General features: G+C 59.0%; 1 protein-coding gene across 1 annotated transcript; it reads left to right on the top strand.

Annotated features, from left to right (window-relative positions):
• Nucleotides 1-942: 942 nt before the first annotated feature.
• On the top strand, nt 943-17,405 carry WNT6 (Wnt family member 6; the record flags this gene model as incomplete). The annotated part of the gene is given in 6 exon segments (XM_080621976.1): nt 943-991; nt 4,602-4,948; nt 4,950-5,157; nt 13,368-13,583; nt 16,397-16,698; nt 16,944-17,405. Coding segments are annotated over 6 exon segments (1,584 nt in total).
• Nucleotides 17,406-26,706: the final 9,301 nt, after the last annotated feature.

The following is a 26,706-nucleotide window of genomic DNA, read 5'->3' as shown; positions in this document are numbered from 1 at the left end:
ACACCCCCTCCCAGCAGCATCGCTCCCAGCCCAAGCAATGTGTGTCCTGCCTGCGGCCAGGCAGATGGACGCATGGACAGTGGGGTGGAGCAGGACTGGCCACAGCACCATGTCTGCCTGGTGGTTTCAGCTTAGCACTGCAAGCTGGTCCCCCCTGACCTCAGTTTCCCCTCTGGCAGTATAGAGCAGATCCTGTGCTAGCAGTGACAGTTCACTGCTGCAGCAGCACAAGATCAGGCCCTCAAGTTGTTGTCCAGAGAGAAAGTCACACTTTTTCCCCTTGGGACATGGATGTTCCCTTCTCTTCCAGGACAGAGCTGTGCCTTTTCTGCTGCTGAGGCTGTTGGGAAAGAGCAACAATATCCAGGGCCACAGGGGCTCACTAAGGAGTGCTAGGGCCATCCATCCATCCATCCATCCATCCATCCATCCATCCGTCCGTCCATCCATCCTTTCACACTTGCATGCAGCTTTCTATCTCACAGCCATCTCTCCATCCATCTACTGAGCTGCCTATGCACTCACCCATCCATCCATCAACAAGCACCTGCATCACTCTTCCCACCCATCCTCACAACTGTCCATCCAGCTAATCACCCATGCATCTGTTTGTCCTTCCTTCCTTCCATCCATCCATCCATCCATCCATCCATCCATCCATCCATCCATCATCTGCCTGTTGGTGCTCGAGTGATGCTCAGCCAGCAAACAGCCCCACTAGGAGTTACAGGGACATGTGTGTGTGAAGGACCATGTGGCTCACCAAGGGCAGGGATGCCCTGGGCTGTGTCCAGCCATGGGGCAGGGGCTGGGAGTGCTGGCCAGGAAGAGGCAGGGGACAAGTCTAATTTAAGAACAGGCCCCACTGTTGCTGTCAGCACCGGGCGGCTCTGATCTGGGGACAGGTCCTCATCAGCTCTGCTTGCCGCCCGCCGGCCCGACATGAAAGGTCTCTCTGCCCCGATAAGGCCCCAGACGCTCAGCCCCAGAGGTGGGCAGCACTGCAGCCAAGCCTGGGGTACCCCCAGACAGTGTGGCTGTTCTCAGATTCACTGTCACCCCAGCACCACGGGGCTTGTGTGTTTGCATCAGTCAAGGAGCTCAGCCCCATGGGCTGCCCTCTGCTTTGCGCACCGGATCATGCTCTGTGTCACCATGAGTTCTCACAAGTGACATAACCAGGGAGGGCTCTGTCCCCACAGCTGCCCCCAGCCACTCCACTGGCCCTTGTCCTGCACCTTAGTCCCCTGGCTGCAAGCAGCTGCGGATGGGGACCATGTTGTTCTAATAAGATCATTCTCCTCCTGCCGTGAGGTCGCAACCCCAGGCTTATGACATCACAGCGCGCTGCCATGGAGACACCGGGATGTCACAAACACAGCTCGATGACCTCACTGCAGGAGCAGGAGATGGGGCCAACCTGGGTTTGATCACCAATGTCCTCGGGAATAAAGGAGGGGAGGGACGCTGGGAAAGTATGCGGCTGCTGAGTGCCGGGGTGTTTGGGTTGGAAATCGCCGCGCTTTCCCCTCAGCGGGAAAGGCCCATTCCTTCCTCCCCCCATCTGCTCCCTCCCAGCGGCCAGAGCCCCCCAACCTTGTGGTTCTGGAGCAGGGGGGCTGGAGGAGTGAGGCACCCCCATCCCTGCTCTTGGGGCCATGCACTGAGGAGTGACAGCTGGAGCTCAGTGCAGCATCGGGGCACCAGCTTAGGGGTAGAGGTGGCTGTGCTCCTGAGCAGGATGGGGCACTCAAGGGGTACTTTGTCCCAGGAGCAGGATGGGGACCACTGGAGATGCTGTCACATGGGGCTGGGTATCTGGGAGAGTCTTCTCTTCCCCACGGGAATCCCGAAGTTCTGCTGCTACTCTGGAACACGATTTGCCTTCACAGCACCCTGCAGCTGGACCCAAAAACACCCAGCAGCCCAACAGCCATCCCCTCCCCAGCCCATAACCAGCAGCATCTCCTGGCGACCGGCCCCCACTGCCCCATCAGCCTTCCCATCTGCAGTCCAGTTCTCCATCCTCCACACACAGACCCTGCCACTGGGGAAACTGCGGCTGGCTGGGGGGACACAGTCCCCCCTTCTCTGTGCTGCAGGGGTGCAGGAGTGCCTGCTCCCCCCTGCATCCCTCATCATTAATTTCCATCAGTGGCCAAGCGGGGCCGGGGCTGCCCAGGGGTGGCCGAGGAACACAGCACTTTCCCCTGATAGCAAAAATAAATACATTAAAATTCTTGCAGGAGGCAGAAGAATGCGGGAAGGCAGGAAAAAATTGTTTTATAATTTGTAATAACACAAAAGCGGGGGGGGGGGGGGTGTTGAGCTGCAAGAGGCAAGGAAAGGCAGAGACAAAGGACCAGCTGTGGTGGAGAAGGCTGCTTCGGAGTGGTGGTGGCATCCCATCACCCATAGCCCTCACTCATTGTCACCCCTGTGGCCTTGTCCCCTGAAGGATGTGGCCCTTTGGGTTTTGTTGCAGAAAGGGGGGTTTGTGTGAGCAAACTCCTGGGGCTGGGGGTGCAGGCAATCACCCCCATGGCTGCTGAAGAAGGTCTCAGCCTCTCCGTGCCTTAGTTTCCTTGCTAAGGAGGGATTTTTATGAAACTGAGAGAAATCTGGGAGGCAGGGACAAATCCTGGGCACTCCCCTGGGCCTCAGACCCTGGTACAGGCACAAAGCAAGGACCAAAGAAAGCCCCTTGCAGGAGGTTTCACCACAAGGCCAGTTCCCATATAGGTGCTGTGAGCATCACACCCTCCCGGCCCCTGCTTGCCTAGCACAGAGCTGGGACATGATAAGGCGAGTCGCTGTGCGCCAGCCGCACCTGCTCACCGGGACGGGGCTCCCCCTCCTCCCGCTCTCCTCTTCGGGGCAAAATCAAAGGGATTTTTCTGCCCTTAGGAAATCAGATAAAGGCTTCTCACCTGCCCCGAGCTACCTTTGCGAGGGGGCCGGGTGCGCAGGGCGGGGGGACAACAGGCACTTTCAACACACCGGCAGATGAGCTGTGTATTGCAGAGAGCCACTGCAGAGCTCTGCTCACAGGGGTGCTGGTCACGGTGTCAGCCTGTTCCCAGCCTTGGCAGGGATGTCCCCTCCCCAGGAGCTGCCTGTTGCTGACTTCTCTCCTTGATTCGAGGAGATGGGGTTCCTGTAGGGCAAGTAGAATCAAGGCTGGTGGGTGAAGGCAAAAGACACAAGGCACCAGCCGTGGTGCAGCAGCACAGATTCAGTGTGCAGGTCATAGAAGGGACCTGTGTCCCTGTGCTGCAGCCAGGACAGCTCAATCCCGGTCACCATGCCAAGGATGTAGACTAGGAGCCCAGTCCCTGTGTGGGAGGGCACGGAAGGAGCAGGTGGGAAACCTCCAAAGGTGGTGGAAGTTTCTTACCTCCTGTGCCGAGGAGGGAGAGGAGGATCATGCCAAGCTGCAGATATAATCTGAGTCATTCACTGCTGAATACTGCTGGTGGGGAGTGAACGTGCCTGGGAGAAGGGGAAAAGCCACTGGTGATGGGGCAAGGGGATCAGTGAACGGCAAGCCAGGGGCTGGAGACGGGGGGTGGTACCTTCCCAGAAAGGGAGGCAGATTCCAAATCACTGCTGGAGGGAGGGGTGAGCTCAGCAGCTGCAAGGGTGCTGTGTTTTGCCCGTTGCTGGTGGCAGATACTCCATTTCCCTTGGGGTAAACCAGTGGGCTGACAGGGTGCTCAGCAGATGTGGGTGCAGAGGTGGTTCAGGACCCTCCAGGGTGTCTGTCCCAGGCTCATGATCTGTGGCCTGGATGCTGCAAGGCTGGGAGCTGCATCTCCAAGCTCTGCTGTGAATCACAGATGGTGCAAGAGGAAGCAGAGATCCAGGGCCCTGGGCTGAGTCCTGAGAAACCATTCCTGAGGTTGCCTGGGAGGGAGAGAAAATTGGGGTGACAGCCTATGGGCACCATCTCCTCCTGTCCTCAGGCTCCCAGCCCTGGTGTGGCCCCCTGCTACCTCTCAGGCAGCTGCTGCTGCTGCTGCCTGCTGTGATCCAGTGCTGGGGGCTGTCTCCCTCCTGGGTCCCTGCTGCACCTGAGATGAGATCACCATAAGCAGCCAGGCCCTCACTGCACTCTTCTCTCGGTCTCTTTGCTCCTGGGGCATTCTTATATCGTCCATCTTCATGTCCCCCTGCCCCAGGGATGTCTCCCCAGAGGAACTGTAGCCAAGTGCTGGGAGCTGCTTGGAGGTGGGGGTCACTCCTTCAGCGTCCCCAGGCAGGACAGACTGGTTCGAGGGCAGGCAGGACTGTGGAGCCAGGCTTGTGCCAGGCGGATCCAATACAGGGGCAGGGATGTGCTGGGAGGGAAGGCAGGGATGCCAGGTTTTGGCAAGGCCATAACAATGTTGTCAGGGTCATGCAGGAGAGTGATGGGCAGGTGCCAGGGGGCACTTCGAGGCCGAGTCGGATTTAGCAGGGCCTCACTTAGGACCCTGAGTGGAGCCAGTTAGTGCTGTGCCAGGCAGGATCCTGCAAGGGCTGTGGGGCTGAGCCGGGCTGTGCCAGGCTGGTTGGTGGCAGGTTCCCGGGGCTGCGGGGGATAGGGCTGTGCTGAACAGACACTGCTAAGAAGGGGTGCACGTCCAAGCACCGTGGCGGGAAGCGGGGCCAGACAGGCTGCAGCCACCGTTTCAGTGCCGGAGAGTGCCCGTGGCCGCTGCCGTGCCCACGCCGCGGTCGTGGCTGCGCGCCGGGAGCCGAGCTTGGCACCCAGGAGTCCCCCCGCCCGGCCCGCCCTGTCCGTCCCCCCGGGCTCCGGTTTCCCTGTCGGAGGCAGATGCTTTCGCAGCCCCGTCCCTCCTCCTCCTTCGCCGGAGCAGCCTCCGCGCCGCACTCCAGGCGCTCGGAGGTGCCTGCCCAGCCCAGCCCAGTCCCGCCGGCCGCGGTGTCCGCCGGGCCGGCCGGCCCGGCAGAGGGAGGCAGCGAGTACCCACCCGCCGAGGCCCCAGCCGGACCCTCGGGGCGGCGGCGAGCCCGGCTGCCCGGCTCCCCGCGGGGGGCGCGGAGGAGGCTCGGTGATCTCCTCAGCCCTGGCAGGATGCTGCCTTCCTCCCGGACTCAGCTGGGGCTCTTCTTCATCCTCCTCTGCCCCGCCAACATCATCGGGCTCTGGTGGTGAGTAAGACATCGCTCGGTGGGTGCAAGAGGGTCCCTCGGTCTCCAGGGGTGGTTCACTCGCCCCAGCCTGGGGACACCAGAGTGCCCTACATCCCTTCGGTGGGGACTGCTGCTCGCTGGCCAGGAGGATCCAGATCGAGGGGACCCCCACGTTCTGGGGGTTCGGGCACACGAGTGTGTCAGGGACAGCAGGTGGGGAAACCCCTAGGGATATGGGATATATGGGACCTGTGGGGAAAGCTGCCTCCCCGCACTCCAAGCCCACAGCCTGGGAGGGTTGTATGCCTGAGGGGTGGGGAAGTGGGGGTAGGGGCCTCCAGACCCCTCCAATAAGTCAACTTTAATTAAAAGCCCGAAGGTCCCTACGGTGTCACCTCCTGAGCGGTGGCCTGGACACGGTGGGGACAAAACCCCTGTTTGTAATGGTGCCTTCATCAAAGGCAGACGGTGCCTTGCAGGATACTGGAGGGGGTGGGGGATTCATTACAGGCACAGAGCTGGGACCCAGCCTTGGAAAGCACAGGTATCTGTCGAAACATGAACTATTTAAATCTATTAAGAATTTCACCCAGCCTGTCTTTATCCGGTTTTAAGTGCTTAGATTCCAGCTCCCCGGCGTGCCGTCCGGGCTATCATTCATTATCTGAGGCTATTCGTCTCCACATTGTCACACTCTTTTGACCCCTAAAATAAAGCTCTCCATAAGCTTTTCCCCTCCCGGTCCCCTGCCTGCTCGCAAGTGATTTATTTCAGAACTCCATCCCCTTCATTAGCCCTGGCTCCAGGAGCTCAGGGCAGAAGGGGGAGGACTCAGTGGGTATAAATTGTGCTGTTACGGTCAGATGTACACCAGCTGAGCTTGGTCCTGGAGCCCAAGTGCTGTGTTTATTGCCAGGGAAGGTGTTAACATGGGTCTAAGGGGGGTTTACCTTGTTTTTTCACTAGAGGAGGAGAGAGCCAGGTATATCGAGCCCTGGCAGGCATAGGGTGCATGTGGGGGACTCTCTGCTCCCCACCACCTGTGCTATGCCGGGACACAGTCCCTCCTGCTGCCCAAGAACAGCTGCTTTTCTTTGGCTAACTTCTGGACTGCTGCTCTGCACACACGGCAGCGATACTGACATACTGTCCCTTCAGCTCTCCTTGCTTTCTCTGTCCCATCCCCACCAATACCCAGCCGGTGAGCCCTCACCCCTAAGCTCATGCCCCACACTCCAGCTCCAGGGACATAGGTGCTATCCTGCCCATGGTTGGAGTGGGCAGAGGTGAAGCAGGAGCTCACTTTTCCTTCAATTTAGAGGGCAGGCAGATGTCACCGGGAAGGGCAGGCTGCTGGTGTTCCTCTGCCCTGTGCCCCAGCTGCTTAGAGCAGTATTTCGCTGCCGAGCTTGGGTCCCGCTGGTGCTGTGACCATGTTGTGCGCGAGCTGGCAGCGCCGGCTTGGGGAGATCAGCAGGATTTGGCAGAGGAGGGCAAGGGGTCAAACTTTTTTTTCTTCTTAAAAAAAAAAAGGAAGCAAAGGAACCTTTAATTGAAGAATACTAACCCAGCTGCACGCAGCGCAGCCGAATGCTCCAGGCAGCAGAGTAGCCGCAGGGGGATCACCAGCACGCACTCCGCTTCGCTCTGGAGCCCGGAGCCAGTGAGCCAGAAGGAGGTGATGTGTGGATGAGGCCACCAGCACCACCAAACGGGCGGGGACAGGGGACTGGAGCAGCGGCTGATTCACGTGCTGCTTCCCCCAGAGTTTGGGTTCTCTGGCCCCCACCTGTGATCATCCCACATTTTCAGGGAGCTCTTCCCATGCGGGGGAGAGAGGTCCTGGTGCTGCCTGGCCCTTTGTGCCAGCTGCAGACAGGCATCTTCCCACACACCCGCTCCCAGTACCCATCCCCTCTTCCAGGTCTGGGTAGAACTGGTGTCTGTAGGATCTGCTTTTGGTGAGGAAGGGTTCAGGAGTCCAGCTCTGTGTTGTGCCACGACTCCTGGAAGCCCCAGGCTTGGTGGCATTGGTAGAGCTGTTCCTTGTTCTCCCTATCACCGACTCATAAGGACTTCAGTGGCATTCCTCCACGTGTGCATATCTAGGCACCCATGGGTGCTTAGCCAAGGCGCATGTTCCCCTGGGCAGGAAAGGAAGGTCTTTACCTGCTCCCATCCCACCCCAGGCTGCATTGGCTGTGCAGTAAGGGGGGATGCAGGGGCTGTCTGTTTGAGGCATTTCTTTTCTATGCTGGTGACAAACTGATCTGTGAGAGTGGCATGGAGGGGCTGGGTCCCAGAGGGCATGGTCCTCAGCCCAGGCACAGAGTCGGGCTTGGCCACCCATGGGTGGTAACCGCGCCTGTTGGGATCCTGGCAGATGGCTGAATCTACAGAGCAAGGTTTGGGTGTGATGTATGAGCAGTGACATCATGCTGGTACATTGTAGCTGGAGAAGGAGCATCCTCACTGTGGTAGGATGTCTTCAGAGGGCTCACTGAAGATACAGTCAACCTTGTCCTATATTTCTGTGCCTAAGAAGCAGCAGAGGAACAGCAGGATGGACAGACACATGGATCTTTCCATGGCAGAGGGGAGCAAGCTGTGGTCAGTGTCATTCAAGTGCTGCTGGTCCCTTGGTTAGTACCAGGCTGCAGGGTATGGTCTTTCCCTTGCTCCCACCAGCCCTGCAATACCTCTTTCTTCCTCCTACCCTCATCTTTTCATGGTTCTTACCTGGCTCCTTGTGCAAGAGTGATTCCTCCCAGAGCAGGACAGGCAGAGACTGCCTGGGGCAGGGATATGGGGCAGGCAAACCTAGTGTCTCAGGATCCCCAGGCAGGTTGAGAGCAGGATTTCATCTGAGACGGTTTGTGGTTGGGCTGTTCTCGCAGGGAGGCACTGTGGGGATGGTACAGGCAAATTGGGGCTTTCCCAATGCCACAGCAGGCATCAGCTCTTCATGGGCATGACTGAGAGCAGCTGGGAGGTGGAAGAGAGAGCAAAGGGGAAGATCATCCCAGATGAGATGTGCTCCACTCCATCTGTGGGTATGAGGGATGGACCCCTGCCCTGCATCCTCTTCCCATGCATGCACATGGGCAGTGCCTCTCCAAGTTTTCACAGGGCTCCGTCTGAAGAGCTCAGGGAGAACCCATGCATCAGCACTCATGGCTGCACCCTTGCTCAAGGAGGTCCCAGCCCTGTACCCCCAAAAGCCACATACCCCCAAGAGGGTTTCATGTGGGTGACCTCCCCTTCCCCTCTGCTGCCCCAAGTTGCATCCACACTGCAGAGCCTGTAAGAGGCTGTAGGGCCTTGGAGTGAGGATCATGAGTCACCCCCTGGGCTTGCTGACCAACACCCACCAACCCACAGCCCACGGCCCCCCACGGTGCCCAACAGACTGGGCTGCCCAGTCATCCCAGGCATGCCCTCACCCCTGGAGCAGTGCCTTGCAGGCAGCAAAGCACCTCCCAGCATGGGAACCCCTGCCTGGCACCATCTCCCTGTGCCCCTTCTACGGCAGCTGCTGACTGGCTGGGTTCTTCAAAGGGAAAATGTTTCCTTGCACTCTTTGAGATGGCACTGGCCCTGGAATTGGGCTACCTGTGTCTCTGCCAAACACAACTGAGCTTTCCTCTGTGCCATCCCTTGTTCCTGCTCTTGGCCACCTCAACTTGCCCACTGTGACATCCAGGATACTCAGCCCTGTCTTGCATGTGCCCCAAGCCGGAGGGCTCATCTGAGCTTTGCATCTGAGGCTTGACCCCTTCAAATCTCCCTCATGCAGGAGTGTGCTGGGCAGCACTGGCAACACCCCAATATTGGCGCAGGATTTGCAGGGTCCTGACACCATGTGTGGCACCCACATTTGGGCATACATTAGCCCAGCCTTTGTGCCTCCATTAGTGCCCAGAAGAAGGATGCAGTGACCATGGGTGGGTGGACCCCTTTCTTGTGCCTCCAGGGCTTAGATGGCTTTGGGACAGCCATCTCTGTGGGTGTGTGCTCCCTCCATCCCCCTGGTATCCACAGCACAAGCTTGGGCAGTTCCTGCCTTTGGGCACCTGGCCTCGGCATGACCTTGCAGCAGGCAGGTCCATGGGTTGATGCCATGCCATGCCAAAGCCTCTTTCCTTTGGGCAGCTTCCCAGCTCTTTGCATGCCATCTTTACCAAGGAGGTGTGAGGAGGAGAGCAGGGAACAGGGTCCCCCTGCTCTCCCTGTCTCATGGCATTTCCCGTTCCTTGGTGCCCCCAGCACTGCTCAGCAGCTGAGCCCTGGCCATGCCCTCCAGCACAGTGACTTGCTGCTTACTCACACCCCAGCTCCCCCTGTGTACCTCCTGCTCCTCTTTCCACACCCGGCTGCCCAGGTTAGTGGCAGCACCCACACATTGCCCCGGGTGAGGGGCCAGGTACCTGTCATGCGCCTGCGCGGGTTGAAGGGGAAGCTGGATGGGTGAAATCCATGTGTGTGTCCCCTCACCCTGTTTGCACAGCTTGAAAAGGGACCAGCTCCCGCCAGGTCTGATTTCCTTGCAGGGCTGCCACTGAGTGTCACACCACTGGGTGGGATGTGGAGTGACCTGTCACCCCAGGGATGGAGCTCAGCTCTCCAGGGCTGGCATCCCATGGCTCTTGCCTCTCCAAAGTAGGTGGAGAAGTGCCTATGGGCTCTGGGCTATGAGATGGGTACCCTGGCATCCTGCATCCCCTTCCTGAAGGCATCCAGGGGCTGGGATGAAAACCTGAATGCAAGGCAAGCCATCCAAGGGGACCCTTGCTTCCTCACAGCAGTGTCCCCTTGCCACACAGAAATAGCCAGGCAGCAGTAAGCAATGGGTGACAGTGCAGCTGCCATGGCACAACTGCCACTCTTCCTTGGGGTTTCAGGGCTGTCAGGACCATAGGAGACATTTTTCCACCCAAGATATGAGTGCTGTTTGTGAAGGCTGGCCATCCTCTTCCTCGTCACATGGCTCTGCCAGCCCCTTTCCATCAGCTTTCTGCAAACCGGGACCCCACTGGCTCTCCTTGATCACATTCTGTTGGCAGGGGCCAGGAGAAGCCCTGCTTCACACCAGCCCCATGTCCAAAAGGGAAATGGGAACTCGTGACAGATTCCTTGGTCTATAATTCTGGCTGGGAACCACACTGGGACACACTGAGGCTCCATAACAGTGAGGTGAGCTGGAAAAGCTGGTGATGACGGCAACTGGGAGCCCCTGGCTCTGTTGCAGTGACGACAGCATCCAGAGCACAGGGGTTGCATCAGAAACCCCAGTGACTCCTATTTTCCGTGCGTCATCTGGACTGGTCCCAGGTTGCGTCTGTGGCAGCCGAAGAGGTGACAGCAGCAGGTTGGATGCAGGCTGTAGATCCTCTTCTGTGCTCCTCTCAGTTTCCCCTTTCAGCAATGGGGGTTGTTTCCCTTACACAGGGGTGCTGTGAATCAGGTCAGAAAGTGGGGCTCATTATCCTGGGTCTTTTTGGGGCAAGGTGGCAACTGCCTGGGGCATCAGGAGAGGGGTGCCAGGGGCAGCAGGAGGAATGCTGCTGAGGCACAGAGTCTGGCCTGGGGGTGCCAGGTGGCAGGCATCGGGTACCAGGGTGCCCTGGGCAAGCTGGAGGGGGAGCAGAGCTGGCGACCTGGTTCCCTCGTCAGGGCAGGGGGAGGAGTGCCCGGCGGCAGAGGTGGGGCACCTTAATTGTAGATGCGGGAGGCCTTGGAGCAGGACAAGCTCAGGCAGATCTGGGCCCTGCGCTGAAGCCCTTGCCAAAGCGGTAGCAGTTTGGCAGCATTTTTCTTGCCCTTGTCTCCCCCCCATCTCCCCCCCAACCCCTCCAAAGCAAAACAGCTTTCGGGCTCCTGGCAGCCTCCCCGTGCCAGAACGCTTAGCCCAGCGGAAATTAACATCGCTCCGGACTTAGGCAGCCCACCCCACGCCTCGTCAGCACGGCCGGGAGCTCCCGCTGGCCTCCCTGCCGACGGGACACGGGTGCGGACCCCCCCCGCAGCCGCCCGCCGCCCCCCGGCCCCGCGGGGCTGAGCTCTTCTTCCCGGACTGATGCGGCGGGCTGGGGTGAGCCGCAGTTCAGCATTTGATCTGATGGCCCCGGGGGGCTGGCGCATCGTTTTATATGAATACAAAGAGTTGTCTCTTAATGAAAGTCGCATCCCGGCTGCCTTTCCTCCCCACCGCACCGGAGCAGGAGGATAAACCTCTGCCATCTCATTGGGGATGTCGGGAGCCCATGGTTCCCAAGGAGGGAGAGCTCAAAGCCCAGCCTTGAGTCTTGAATCCATCCCCATGTGGTCATCGTGTGATAGGACTGGGCAGGCTTGCTGGTGGCTTTCCCACACAGGCCTCAGTTTCCCCAGCAATGGGGAGCCTGTGCCATTCCAGCCACAGACCCATGATGCTGCCCCAGCCCTTTGCTGAGGCACCCATACATCATGCAGCAAAGGGAAACTGAGCTGTGGGAAGCAAAGTGAGATGCATTCTCCTCAGCAGAAGTGTGGGCTTGCCTCAGTTTCCCTGCTGGAGGTCACCTTTCCAGCCTGTGCCTCTAGGTTGAGCTGTTTAAACCTCCAGACAAAGAATAAAGACTCCTTTTCCAGGCTGTGTGAGAGGGCACATCCTTCCCAAACCCAGCTGCGGTTTGATGGGCAGGAGATGCAGGCAGCATGGGAGCCTGACATGGGGCAGGGGGGCCCTGGCAAGACCTCGAGCTTCAAACAAGGAGCTCAGAGGGGGTTTGCAACGGGGGCAGAGCGGCAAGTGAAGTCCTGCAGCCCTGCAGCTGCGGAGAGCAAAAAGGAAACCCAGAACACAGTCGAACACTGAGATTCAGCTTGTGATTTTCGAGCCCCTGGGGCTTGGCCAGACTATAAAGGTCTGGGTTTGGAAGCTGCAGCACAGCTGGTGCTCCCCAGTGAGTGAGGCAGCCAGCAGCACAGGCCGCCAGGGTGCTGCTCCCCAGGGGATCTGAGGAGATGTGGCCTTGTAGTCCTCAGGCACCTCAAAGCACAGGGGATGCTAAGTGAATGCTGTGGGCATCCACAGCCAGGAAAATTTTGTTATTGAGCAGGACAAGCTCTGAGCCCACAGGAGCAGTGCTGGAGGCAAGCGGGAGCTGAGTGGGGTGGTGTTTGGGGTGTGCTAAATTCTGGCAGCCCGTGGCCATGCAATCTCCATGCCACAGGACAGGCAGTGTCGGCAGGAGGCTGTCAGCATGATGTGCCTGCCCTTTGCCCGCTGCAGCTCTGGCATTGCCCATGGTGGAGCTGGAGCATCGCCTGCTCTGGCACAGGGCATGACGCCGGCGGGATGCACAGTTGCAAGAGTTGTGCCATGGAGGGCACTCCAGGCAAAATGTGTGGGGAAAGAGCAGGATTTTCTGCAGCCAGCAGTGCACTGGCAAGCATGGTATCATGCTCAGACTTTGCCTCCCAGCCCCAAAAACCAGGCATCTTTCTCCAGCTGTGCTGGGGAGGAAGAGCTGCCTCTGACACAGGTCCAGTGGAGAGTTGCCCTCCTGCACTGGCATTGGCAGGGCTGGCGATGCCACCTGCATCCCTCCCTTGCTTGCCTGCCCGCGGCTCCCTTCCCCTGGGTCCAGTGCCTGGGTAGTAGGAGCATGGGAGCCTGGCCAGCAGCCAAGGGGCTTTATCACCAGCAAGGTCACTCGGTTCTTCTCCCACGAGGTAAAGCAGCAAGCGCTCCTGGAGAGGGGGAGGCACACCGAGAGCTGCAGCTGCATCGCATATTGGTCACACTGCAATGCCAGGGCTGTGTCAGGTCAGCACCAGCCCCAAAGAGCAGGTGCTGAGCAGCATAGCATGTCTGCCATCCCCCACTGGAGACACCACCATATCACCTCCAGGGTTGTCCCCAAGGGCTTTGGGGTGTGGAGTGGTATGTGCAGCATCCTCCTTCAGGCAGCCCCAGTTGGGGATCTCCCCCATTCCCTGGCTGACTGGGCAGGGCAAGGAGTCCCCTGGGTTCTGGCACACAGGTGCCACCCATACCTTTTGTCCTGCCCTCCCTGCATGCTTCTTCTTGTCCCCTTGTCACCCAGGCTCAGCACTGAGCCAGCACTGCCCCATGGCTCTGCTCCATCCCTGGGAGCAGGTCTGGCCATGCCCCATCCCCACCCTGGTTTCTCCAGGCTCGGGTGCTGGTTTTGCTCTGCTCGCTGTCCCCTCCTGCAGGGCAGTGGGGAGCCCCCTGGTCATGGACCCCAACAGCATCTGCCGCAAGACGAAGCGGCTGGCGGGGAAGCAGGCGGAGCTGTGCCAGCTGGAGCCAGAGATAGTGCAGGAGGTGGCCAAGGGCACCAAGCTGGGCGTCCGGGAGTGCCAGTACCAGTTCCGCTTCCGCCGCTGGAACTGCACCAGCCACAGCAAGTACTTCGGCAAGATCCTGCAGCAGGGTAAGGCAAGCGCTTCCTCTGCCTCCCATCTCCAAAAAAGCCTCCAGACACCCAGTTGCGTGCCTCCCCGGGACTCCTGGAGCAGAGTCTGGGCATGCAGACCCGTGAGTGTGTGTGCTCTCTGTGTGTGTGTGTGTGTGTGTGTGTGTGTGTGTGTGTGCGCAGGGGGTTGCTCAGTGCTCCCCGGTGTAGTCACGCTGAGGTTTTACTGCCGGGACATGTCTCCCCGTGTTGTAATGAAGCAATTACCGATGCTCCCAGACAGTGCGGGGCTTCACAAAGCCCAAGAATGCACCCTCGTCTGGCAGTGATTTACTGCTCCCCCGGGACCCCGGGATGTGCTCGGGGAAGGGGCCCGGGTGGGAGGCAGTGCACAGCAGCAAGGAGCTGCTCCTTGCCCCATGTGTGCCCTGCACATCACTCCTCCTGGCCTGGGAGGGTGCAGAGGAGTGCTTGCCCCCTGTCCCTGTATCCCTGGTTAGGCACTCTGGTGTCACCCTGAGGGATAGGGTGGCAGGGAGGGATGGGCAAATCCCAGCCAGGCAGATACAGTGGTCCAAGGCCAGCCCAGCTTTGTCGAGGCCAGAGCAGAGGCAAAGCAAAGGGGCACCTGTGAGTTTTGAAGGGATGAAAAAGCACTGCCAGGCTCCCCAGGAACAGAGGCTGGGAAGTGGATAGGGAAGGGGGGTGTGAACTTGAAGCAGCTTGGGTTGGTAGGGCCACTTAGCAGGTGGTGAGTTGAGTACTGCCCCTGTTCCCATGTTGGTCCCTGTGCTGGGATAGATGAAGATGCTCAGGCGAGCCCCAGTGTCCTTGGTCATCACATCTGCTGGTGCATCTTGGGTGTGCTGCTGGGCCTTGCAGGGATCAGGGTGGCCTTCCTGGGGGTTTGGCAAGGGCAGAACACCCTGGGCACCTGCTGGCTGAGGGTACCAGTGAGGGGCAGAGCTGGGCCTCCAAGGGAGACACCGACCCATGCTCATTTAAGAAGCTGATTTGCAAGTGTGGGTTCCCCCCAATGTAGGGAGGTGCATTCAGTTGAGGGGCAGAGAGCCAGGGCGCGTGGGGAACACACAGCCTCTGGAGTCACTTATTTTCACACCAACCTGGCAGTGAGGCAGGTGGGATCTGTGCCAGGCAGGGCACCAGGCTGGAAGTGGGGTGGTACCAGGTTGCCAGGAGCAGACCATGCTGGTTGATGAGCTGTTGGGGTACCCAGAGCCAGGGGATGCTGAAGAAGCCACCATGGTCTGCTTGGCCCAGCCTTGCTGCTGCGGTGGTGGAAATGGGCAATGTCCTGGCAACAGAGGCAAGTTTAGGAGCCCCTAGCACTCTGAGGACAAGGGACATCCCAGTTAGGGGCATGGAGGTTCTCAGGGGGCATTGTGAGTGTCAAGAGCTTGCCCTGCACTGAAAGGCACCAGCAGGCACCAGCCTCTTTGTAAGCCTGCAGAGACTGTATCCCAGCACTTTTGGTGTTCTCACCTCTCATTCAACAGCCTCTTCTTTCCAAGTATGCTGCAGTGGGCCCTGGTTCCTGGCCATGGCCTCCGTGGGGCAGTCACAGCCGTCCCCCTTCTCTCTCTGTGGCTGGTGCCAGGCACAGCATGCCAGGGCAGGCTGGCGCGGGGGCAGCCACGTGTCTGGAGGAGCTGTCAGAGGAGCGGCATCCCCCCGGGCCTCAGCTGGCAGGGTGGCACGGGAACCTCTGCCAGCTCTGGGCTGCCTGCCAAGCCTCTGCCAGCCCTAGGCAGCAGCAGGCGGGTGGTCGTGTGGCTTAGGGGGGCAGGAGGGCCAGGGCTGTCCACAGGGTGACACTGCTGGAAAGGTACTGGTGTGCTCAGGTCCTGCCAACACCAGTGGGAATCAGCTTGTGGAGGAGCTACTCACGGAGCTCTTTTTCCCACAGACCCTCCAAAGACAGAGTTCTGGAGATGCAGGGATGGGGCAACCCCAAAACCACACCTTCCCTCTGTCCCAATGCCCCAAGCATCTCCTCCATGTCACCCCCCCTGGCCAGCCCTGCCCTGGCATTTGGGTGGGCAGGGGTTTGCCTGGCATGGGGCGGGGGGAGCAGGGGAGCCCCCCGAGTAGGGCGCCGCGCCCCTGCTGCCAGAATCCCCCGCTGGCTGTGGCTGTGAGCGGCAGGTCCGGGCAGGGGAAGGATGCTTGGAATTTGTGTCCCGGAGCAGAGAGAGACAGGAGCAAATACTAATAATAAATAATCCTGCAGGGTGGAGGCTGTGCCGGTGCAGGGAAGGGGGGCAGGCAGCGCCCCATGGCAAAGCGGGTATGGAGGGAGAGTGGGCAGCACAGCTTTATTGCTGTTGCCTTGCAGAGGGGTGAGTGGCACCTGCAGTGTCCCTCACAGCACTTCTCTCCAGGTGCCAGCTTGCATCTGGGGATGGGATTTTTAATGCTTGAAGGACCATTACAGGGCAGTGTGAGGAAGCTGTGGGTACCACCTGATCACCCAGGGCCCCTCTTGCTCTCCCAGCTTCCCTCTTTCCTATTGGGCAGCACCCGTCCTTGCAAGGGGAGGCAGGAAATTTGTTGCCCTAGGGCCTGGCAGCTGGGTGGAGGAACACTGGCAGGGCCTGGCCATGGCCCAAATTCTGCATATCTGCTTGCGGGAGACTGCACCAGGCAGCCCACTCCAGGATGGGTACATCACCCAGGAACAGCATTGGGCACAGACCAAGGGGGAAAACGGGAGGTCTGAGCCCCCATGGGATGTTGCTGGGGGGATGCTTTGCTTGCAGAGTCTTTGCCAGAGCTGACCCCACATCCCAGCCCTGTCTGTTCTGCTGCAGATATCCGGGAGACAGCCTTCGTGTATGCCATCACGGCAGCAGGGGTGAGCCATGCCATCACACAGGCCTGCAGCATGGGCGAGTTGCTGCAGTGTGGCTGTGAGCTGACGCGGAGCCGGGCTCCCCCCTCACCCACGGCGGGTCCGGGCACCGAGGGCACAGCCTGGGAGTGGGGGGGCTGCGGGGATGATGTGCAGTTTGGCTATGAGAAATCCCAGCAGTTCATGGATGCCAAGAGCAAGAAGGGCAAAAATGACATCCGAGCTCTTATTGACCTGCACAACAATGAAGCCGGACGCTTGGTAAGGTCCCCTTACTCCCTGCCCCTCCACAAGCATCACCTCCTGTGCCCCTACCCAGCTCAACCCTCCACCTTTATCTCCCCCAAGCCACATATCTGCACCAGTTTTAGGTGAAATATGGACCAAATACCTTTCAGAAGCCTTTTGCAGGTGCTTTGGGCAGCACTAAGAGGCAGGGTTTTGGCTGGTGGTGCTGGGCATGGAGGTGGGAGTCCAAGGGCTAAGCATCACTGTCTCTTCCCCAGGCGGTGCGGAGCTACATGAGAACAGAGTGCAAATGCCATGGGCTGTCGGGCTCCTGCACCCTGCGGACCTGCTGGCGGAAGATGCCCCATTTCCGTGAGGTGGGGGACCGCTTGCTTGAGCGCTTCAATGGAGCTTTCAAAGTGATGGGAGGCAACGATGGGAAAACCCTCATCCCTGTGGGTGACAACATCAAGCCTCCTGACAAACAGGACCTCATTTACTCGGCTGACTCTCCAGATTTCTGCTCGGCTAACCGTAAGACAGGCTCGCTGGGCACCCGGGGCCGCATCTGCAACAGCACAGCCATGGACACCAGTGGGTGCGACCTGCTGTGCTGCGGGCGAGGGCACCGAGATGAGACTGTGGTGATGGAGGAGAACTGCCTTTGCCGCTTCCACTGGTGCTGCGTGGTGCAGTGCCGCAAGTGCTCCGTCCGTCAGGAGCTCAGCCTCTGCGTGTGATGACCTGGGGTCAGGCAAGGACAATCTGGGGGGCTACCCCCAGGCTCACGCTGCAGCCCCCCTTGGACAGAGACAGGCTGTGCTGGTGGCAGGGACAATGTGGATGAGCCCAGCTCTGCGCCTCAGGGAGTACCGGCTTCTCTGGGGACAGTGTGGAGCTGCCTGGCACCCCAAGGCCCCCATGATGGGGGCTGCAGGCGCAGAGCTTCCACCAATAAAGCTATTTAAAGCTGGTGTGGCAGAGCGCTTCCTGGGGAGGGCGGGGAAGCACTGACCCCTGAAACAGGATGGGACCAGGTGGAGAGCTGTCCTGCCCTGGCTGTGAGTGCTAGTCAGCCAGACTACCTCCAATCTCCTGTTCACACTGGCCAGGTTGGGTGGCTGCTCTCCTCCCATCATTCATGGCCACCATCTCTTGGGGATGCCAATCTGTGTCACGCCACCACCCGATCTGTGATGTCTGTGATGTTTGTTCAAGGCCCCTCTGCTCACTCCTCATGCAGGCGATATGGCTAGCAGCCCTGATGCCATGGTGATGGGCTATGAGTTTCTCGAAGGTATCTTCTATACTTCTGTCTTCAGCCACCATCGGTGCAATTCCTGCCACGGAGCCTGGTATGGAGAAGCCCTTCGTGGTGCTTACGCTGTTGGTTTGGTGGCATGCAAGGCATTTGCTTGGCGTGCTGTGTGCCACGTGCAGCCTCACCTTCCCGGCACAGTGCCAGGCATGTCTTGGTAACCTGATCAGCCTGTGCCCCTCATGGGCAAACACGGGGTGAGGAGCAGCCCGCCTGGCTGCCCAGCAGGGCAGCTGCCATCTCTCAGCTCCAGAGGCTCCAGGAATCTCCAAGGGGGTTCCTCCCATGCTGCCAGAAGACCATCAGAACTGGTTTCTCCAGCCTTACCCAGCATATGGGGGTTTAGGTAGCTGCAGAGGGGAATGTGTGTGTGCAGCAATGCCATATTGCACAGAGGAGCCCCCAAGGGATGTCTGCAGAACCAGAGCCTGGGCAGAGAGCTTTATGCTCCTGTGCCTGCCCTCCACACTGCAGCAAAACAGGGCATGGGGGCTTTGCCTGTCCACTGCTCTGCAAAAGGGCTACCAGGCGGGCAATGCCCCACTCTAGACACCGCCAGGCAAGTCACGAATGGATCTTGCGGTGCTGGGCACGCTGCAAGGCCAGGAGAGCTGCAGTGAGCTGCTGCTGGTGATGCCCAGCAGTGAGTCCCTCTTCACCCAGCCCAGGCAGCCAGCAGTGAAAGGCAGGAGAAGCAGGATGCCATTAAACATTAACTTGGCTGGGCGGGAGCCTCTAAATCCGTCATCCGCAGCTTCAGAGCTGGAAATTCCCTCCTGGCTTGACTGGGACAGGGGAGGCACATGGGGCTTCAGGAAACTCCCAGCCATGCACCCACCCATGGGAACACATGGATGGGTGTGAGCAGGGGTGGGTGGGTGCAGGTGAAGGTACCTGTGCATTCAAGCAGCTCACTGTGTGTGTGTGTGCGTGCACAGGTGAACACATCTACATGTGTTCATGACTGTATGTGTGTGTGTGAACTTGCATGCACACCCACCATCGTGCATGTGAGCACCTCCTGGGTGTGCGAACAAGTTGTCCCATGTGCCTTCATGCACGTCTATGAATATACAGAAAATTATCAGTGTGTGTGTGCCGGCGACACAATCCCTGTGTGTGTGTGCGTGCGAGCATGTTTGTTTGCGTGTCTCACTGTGTTTCTGCAGGTGTGTCTGGGACAGGGAGGATGTGTGGGTGAAGCAGGGCCCTGTGGGAAGGGAGCTGAGGAGATGCAGGGTCTGTGTGTTGGGAGACGTGGGAAGCAGGTCCCTTTGAACTAGAACCACCGGAGCACACCTCAAGCCCTGGGTTGCCCATCAGGGGAGCTCAGTTTGGGCAGGTCCTGTGAAACTTTGGGTCACCCCTGCTCTCCCCCGGGGCCACCCCAAGCTGAGGCCAGTTATACTGGGGGATTCTGAATCTGTGAGATGTCAGAGTCCTAGCTCTGACCTTCAGCAAGCTCCTTCTTGGGAGTCTGCCTCAGTTTCCCCACAATGGGCTGCTTTCCTGCTCCTAGCTGCATAAACATAGCTCTGGAAGTCTGGATCATGGGTAAACCTTAAGAAAGACAGGTAGTTCTTTTGAGTAAGGGTTCTGACCTGTGTCCTTTCTGCCATTGCCTCAAATCACAGATCCTGAAGGCTGGATATCACAAAAGCTGAAAGTATGTAGGGGGAAGAAGATGGACAATGGAGTTAGTGTGAGGGTAAGGAGAGGCACATGGCCACTGATTGTGGGGTGACTCCTCTGCATCCCCAGGGTGTCTCATCACCGTGCATGTGAGACCCTTGTGGTTGTGCAAACAAGTTGGCAGGTGTGTCTTGTGCCCTGCCCAGCTGGGGACGAGGGTTTGCTGGGGGGCTGCTAACTCCCGACCACTGCTCCCTGCTGTCCCTGAACTGGTAGAGCCAAATCCATTCTTGTGGTAGCCAGGAGTGGCCTTGGCATAGGAAGGTGACACCAGCAGCCAGGCAGAGGCCGGATCTGGCCCAGTAGTCTGGAGAGGGCTGAACAGCCAGCAGAGTCCCCATCAATCTCTCAGCTCCCCAGACTCCCAGCAATGCCCCCAGCTGCCTAGACCTCCAGGTGCTCTCCAGGAGCTCCCCATCTCCTAGGACCCCATCCCAGACTCCTGCAAGCACGCCAGTATTCCTTAGGGGCTCCTACTAACTCCCCAGAAGTGCCCAAGAGCTCCCCAGGTTCCTACAAATCCCACAGCACTCCACACTCGTAGGAGCCCGCTGAATGCCCTCAAGAGCCGCCAGCTCTCAGCGCGGAGGCGGGTGTGTGTCACAGCATCATCACCGTCGCCGTGGCAACCCGGGATGCGGGGCGCGGCGGTCGGCGCGGCTCCGGACGACCGCCAGGGGGCGTTGCGGCATGGCACGGGGTGAACCGGGGGAGTATGGGGGACAATGGAGAGTATGGGGGGGGAAGGGTGGGTGGGGAACATGGGGAGTGTATGGGGTGGGCTTGGGGGGTCTGGGATGGGCTTACGGGGGGCAGGAGGGAGTGCATGGGTGGCTGTCCTGAGGTGTTTGCATTGGGGGGCAGGGTAGGAGGGCAGGAGTGGGTGGTGTATAGGGGGAATGTGCATTGGGTGCATGAATGTGGGCGTTCACGGGGGCTCACGGAGAGTTATACATGAGGACTGTGCACATGGGGGTGTATGCATATGGGTGTGCATGAGGCTGTAGATGGGAGTGTGCATGTGAGTATGTATGAGCACCCTAATTCCCTTCCAGACTCTCAATCCCATGCTTTTGGGGGCAAGGCTCAAGCAGGACTCAACTCTGAGGGGGCTGGTGTGAGTCAGGGATGCACAGGAGTGACTGTCTGGGTGATGTGGGAGTGCAGAGGGTATAGCTATACATGTGCGCGTGTATAGCCCACATCCCTGTGCTGGGCAGTTTACATTGCAAAACTTTCAGGATCTTCCCAAGGGAAAAAGAGGAAGTTTATAACATTTGGGTTAAAAAAAAAAAAAAAAAAAAAAAAGAGGAATCCCAAACCTCCATAACATTCATGGCTTCATTCTTTTTTTTTTTTTTTTTTTTTACCAAATGCGAGGAGCACAATTTGCCCAAGTTGAAAACAGCCGGACACATTAATTCAATCAAACTTGGAAAAAACCCAGTCTCTGGACAGAGACCAAAAATAGAATTGCTTCAGCCAAAAAAAGCAGCTTTTTAGAAAAGTTTGGAATAACACAGATAGGCCTATGAGGGGGAGGCTGAGAAACCCAGATACCAGCTCAGCTGAGGGAACGCTTGGACAGCAGCACCCGAAACTCCCAACAAACCCATTTCTCATGCTCACAGTTCCTCTGCCTGCTCATTGCTGGGTATCGAGGAGAGGGCTGCCTGGCTGCAGGAGCTGGGTCCCGGCCAGTGCTCCTGCCTGCCCAGCCCTGCTCTCCAAGGGGACCTCTGATGCTCCTTCTCCAGGCTCTGTTGCTCCCTCCAGGGAGCCGCCTGCAACTGTTTCCCCCCTTCCCCTCTCCAGCTCCCAGTGACAGATGTCACCCATGCAGTCATGGGGTCACATCCACCCTGACCTGCCCAGGAGGGTCCAGCTCATCCCTGACCGCTGTGGGGGCTCTGCTGACCCACTACAGCCCTGCTGCTCCCAGCTCTGCCCTGTTCCTGGGACTCTCTGGGATGCACAGTGGCTGGCTTTGGCAGGGGCAAGATTGGTGCTGAGTGAGGTGTCTGGGCCAGCCCTGCTGCAGCATCCCCAAGCGCCCAGGTAAGGGATACTCTGGGTCCCGAGGCACACAAATCAGGGAGCAGAGAGAGGAATGAGTCTTCAAGGGGCAGGAGATAGGGTGCTCAAGGACCACAGATATGCTGTTTGGGGATACTGCCTGTGAACATGAGGAGTCCGTATCTTTCCTTTTCCTAGACCCTCTCTGGCACTGGCATCCGGCCCCTGCTCTGTCTGTGAAACCCCAACATCCTGGGGCAAGCTGTGCTGGCTTGATGCACACTAAGCAGTGTCTGTGAGTGCAGTGGGCTCTGGAGGCTGGCAGGGAGCTGTCCCCTGCTCAGGGCACCCTTCAGCACCCCCCAGCAGAAGGGCACGGCAGAGACCCCCCCACCCCTAGGTCCTATTTCTGACTGCCAACATCTCACCTTATCCAGATCGCTTCCACTCCTGCAGCCTCATTACTTACCTTGTAATGAAGGCAGCAGCCATCCTCCATCTGTATGAAGAAGTCTCTGACTAAGCATGCCCCTGGAAGGCAGAGGTGCGGGAGAAGTAGCTGCTGAGGTTGCTCCATGTCCTGCTCACCCCACATAGGGACCAGTACCCTCCACCCATCCCTGGGGCCACGCATCTGCCCCTGCAGCATAGAGAAACCTGGAGCAGCGCCGCACAGATGTGCTTGGGCAATCCCATCATGCAGCCACCTCCCCAAAGCCCCAGCCGGCAGCTTGGACCTCTGGGGAAGAGCTCTCCTTGCAGGGGCAGTGCTAGGCTGGGATCCCCCATCCCCTTCATATCAGCATCCCAAAAAACTCGGACGCTGCTCTGCCACAGGGTGTCCCCCCGCATCGCCAGTTCCTGTGGTGTGGAGGAGGCAGCATCAGTGGGGGCTGCCCAGCCTTGGCACTGGACGCTCCCGTGGGATGGTACCTATAGCAGGGCTTCAACCCCTTTCCTGCACTCTGCTGCCACTGTGGCACCCACTGCCAGGTGCTGGCAGCAGGACGAGGAGGGGAGATGTGCCTCACTCAGGATGCTCCCGGGGAAAGCTGGAGGCGGACGGATCCTGCCGCTCCGCCCTGACGCGAGGGGCAGCGCGGCCGAGCGATGGCGTTGGGGCTGGCGTGCACCCTCCGCCCCGGGGCCTGCCAGCGCCCCAGCCCCGGGGAAGCCAGGAGGACTGGCCAGGCCGGCCGGGTGGCCGTGAGGTTGGGTCCTGAGTCACGGCGAGCAGACTCGGGCAGGTCGCGGGGCGTGAGGACAGCGATGCTGGGGGCTCCGGTGCTGCCGGGCTGGGGCAGTTCCGCACGGTGACTAACGCTGCCGCAAAGGCAGGGTCGCCCCGACCCCACACCCAGCCCTGACTCATGCAGCCGTCGCTCCGGTCCCGTGGGTGCTGCCGGGCAGGGGAGCTGTGAGAGCTCCGCGGCAGGATGGCGAAGGCTGGGTGCGTGGCAGGCTGCATGGGCTCCCAGAGAACCCCTCCTTCTTCTTCCTTCTCCTTCAGACTTGTTTGCATGCCCCCCCCCGCAGACTGTAAGCCATGCAGCTCACAGCACCCTTTCCCTCCAGCTTCCAGATCCTGGTGGCATCAGGCTGAGCATCTGCCCCGGTGCTTCTCCATCTCTGTCCATCCTCCTGCTCATCCACACTTTAAGGTTCCCCAGATCTTTCATCTGCATCCTTTCAGCCCCACTCTGTGTCAGCAGAGCTGCCCCATCCTCCCACAGCTGCACACACAGACTGGCTGGACCTGGTGGTCCTAGGAGCCATCAGTTCCTCCAAGGGCTGCAGCATGGTCAGGATTTTCTTGGCTGGAGCAAGCTGGTCTCTCCCCATGCTGCTCTCCAGTTCCATCTGTGAGCCTCCAGCCAGTCTGTAAGATCAAGCGGGAGCAGTATGATAAAGCACAGAGATCTCAACCCCTGCCTTTCTCTGACATGGGTCTCTGGGGGGTTATCTTTGGGCACCCAGAAATTGCAGAGAGATCACCACCTGTCCCAAGGAGATGCCAAAGACCCTCCATCCAGTGCCTATAAAAACCACTGCATGATTGTTCAGGGCACAGAGTTTGGCACATGGTTATCCCAAGGCAGAAGGGGCTAAAAGAAGGCACCTGCCAGGAGGAAAAGTGGGAACAGAGCCAGAAAGCCATGGGCTGCATGCGGAGATGCTGGAAAGGAGTCCTGATGGGGATGACAACAGAAGAGCCAGCCCCTTTCTCCTGGGGTGTAGAGGCTACAGAATGGGGTGCTGGCAGGACCTGCTCCTGCATAAAAAAAAGGGAAAGGAGCAGGGAAAGTGCTGGCAAGTTGGGAGCTGGATGTGGGTGCAGAGATGGAGGGATGGCAAGAGGGATGGAGGGACAGAGGATGGTCAGAGGGATGGAGGGACAGAGGATGGTCAGAAGGATGGACAGACAGAGGATGGTCAGAGGGATGGAGGGACAGAAAGATAGAGGAAAGTGAGGATGGAGAGGAGGACAGATGGATGCTTCCCCAACCCCCTATACAAAGCACATCCTGGGGCACCATATAACCTGCTGAAGGAAGGGACCTGCCTGGGGTGCTTTGGCCTGGGCAGGGGAGCTCCTTTCCTGCCTTGTCTCTGGGGAGCAACACCCTTCATGCCAGTTCTGAGAACTTCCCCCATCCCTGCTCGGTCTCTGCAGAGTGTGGGGCTGTTGAATGGTGTAGGACATGGCTGAGAAGCTGCAAGGTTGCAGGTCCCATGGTCCCATGGCCCTGTGTCCCCAACTGAGGGGCTGTAGCAGTGACAAGGACAAATGTGGTGCTCACAGAAGATCCAGCTTTTGCCCTGAGCCTTGATGTTCCCATCGGCACCAAAGCATCCTCTGACAGCCTCACATGCCTGCCTGCACCCACCCCTGCTCGAAGGGGCCAGATCCTGTCCTGTAGGCCCCCAGTCCCACAGGCCACAACAGTTGCTTCATCTTGTGCTTAAGGGCGCTGCTGGTGTGACGCAGAAGAAAGGCTGGAGCCAAGGAGTCACCTGGCTCTTCCTCAGCCCCAGGACATTGCTGGGACATGAGGAAACAGGTCCCCCCCACCTGCCCCCCCGTGAGTGCCGGCAGTGGGACGCAGTGGCCAGCCTCCTCCCCAAGCCAGCAAGAGCGTGCGAGTGAGACACTCGCTCTTGGAAGCGATTATGTCATTAAGGGCTGGAGGAGGATGAAAGCATTTCCCCTCTGATTTGCCTTGGCATTTATTCGTGTGCAGGATCCTAACGAACACACAAACATCTGCGCTCCCAGAGCCTGGGCACCAGAGTCCCAGGAGCCACAGGAGTTGCCTTCAGGTGGGAAGGAGCCCTGCTTTCACAAGGGGAACCCCGAAAGAAGCCCCCAGAGCACTTTCTGATGTATCCAGGTCAAGGGCAGCACAGGCGTGGGTGTAACCCCTAGGGTGGTTCAAAAAAACAAGGGGTGGCGAGGACCTGCTGGGGACACCAGAGCCAGGTGGCTGCCTGGCAGAGGGGAGCAATTAGGGGGGGTCCAGCCTGTACCAGGGTGAGAAGGGGAAATGAAGCACAGGAGCCAAGTTGGAGAAGGTGGGGAGAGCAGGAGCAATGGCCCCTACATTGGAGTCCAATGTGTGTCACCTCCATGAGTCCCCAGGTGTGCTCTGCCCAGCCTTGACACCGCACCTCTCATAAGCCAACGTCTGCGGCAAGGGTGGCAGGCAGGGATTCCTGACAGTACTACCTGTGGGATACCCCGCATCACCCAGCGGGTACAGGAGGGTTCCAGGAGGGCAGCAGCTATGGAGGAAGTGGGATGGGTGCCAGGGCAATGCTGTGCAAGGGACTTCTCTGTGCACTTAAGGCACTGCACAAGGGACATAGTGTCTGTGACCCACCTCCTGCCAAGCTGTGTGGGCAGGAAGTTGGGAGGCAGATGCTGCCTCCATGCCAGACTTCCACTGGCCCACAGGCTAAGCCCACTCAAGAGCAGAGCTGGAAACAGAGGGGCCAGCACTCCCAGGAGTGCAAAAGGGACCTCAGTGGAGATGCCATCCCCTGCACTCAGTGTCCAAAAGGGCACAACACAGCCTTGGGGCTCTATTACAAACTGCAACTCATTTCTCAAGGGAAATGCATTTTCTCCCCTGGTGCAAACAGGAACCGACACACAGGACCGCAGGCAGCCCCTGCCAGCACTGCTGTGCTAGCAGAGATGCTGCATGGAGCCTGCCCGGGGGGACAGAGCTTTGCCAGCGGCCACCCAGCTGTTTATGGTGTGAACACCAGCATGGTGTGGGCTGCGGTGGCTGCGGACACTGGGGAGCTGCAGGGACACTGCCTGTCATCCCCAGCCACCAGCATCCAATGGGAGCCCCTCTAGTTTGCCCAGTGTGGGCACCCAAACTGAGGGGACATCAAACATCCTCTGACCATGAAGGGGCTGTGCTGGGGCTGAAGGTATTCATTGACAGCCTGGTTACTCCAGGCTTTCCCAGGGCCACATCTTGTTCCCATGGGAGCAGCAGCACACACGGACAGCCTACAAGGCCACCATGCAGCTCTCAGATGCAGCAGGACCCTGTGAAGGTAAGGGGTGCCTGAATGTTGGGTGATGGTGCCAAGGAGATGGGCAAAATCTGGGTGCTCAGCCTGGGAGGGCTTGTGGGGAAGGCAAGGCAAGGGGTGCTTGTCTGCTCCGTCAAGGGAAGCCAGAGCCGTGTCCACAGCTCCTCCAAAGGCATCAGCCCTGTGATGCTGGTTCCCTGGCACAGGGCTAGTGAGCCCTGAACAGGGCCAGCACTGCCATGGGATGTACATGGCCATGCTCTCTGCCCACACACAGAGTCACATCCGCAGCACAGGCCATACACGCTCACCCCTCTCTGTGCACACAGACAGGGACCTGTGTGCCTCACACCAGCAGGGACACTTTTCTGCATATCCACAGCTCGTGCCAGGCACCCCCAGTCCCCATGGGCATACACCATGGGCGCATCGTCCCCACTCCTCATATATCCCATGCTATGCAC

The sequence above is a fragment of the Psittacula echo genome, assembly GCF_963264785.1.
Source record: "Psittacula echo genome assembly, chromosome: 6".
In the NCBI taxonomy this organism is placed as follows: Eukaryota; Metazoa; Chordata; class Aves; order Psittaciformes; family Psittacidae; genus Psittacula; species Psittacula echo.
The sequence above is the reverse complement of the archived record's forward strand: the minus strand, read 5'-3'. Positions and strand labels throughout refer to the sequence as shown.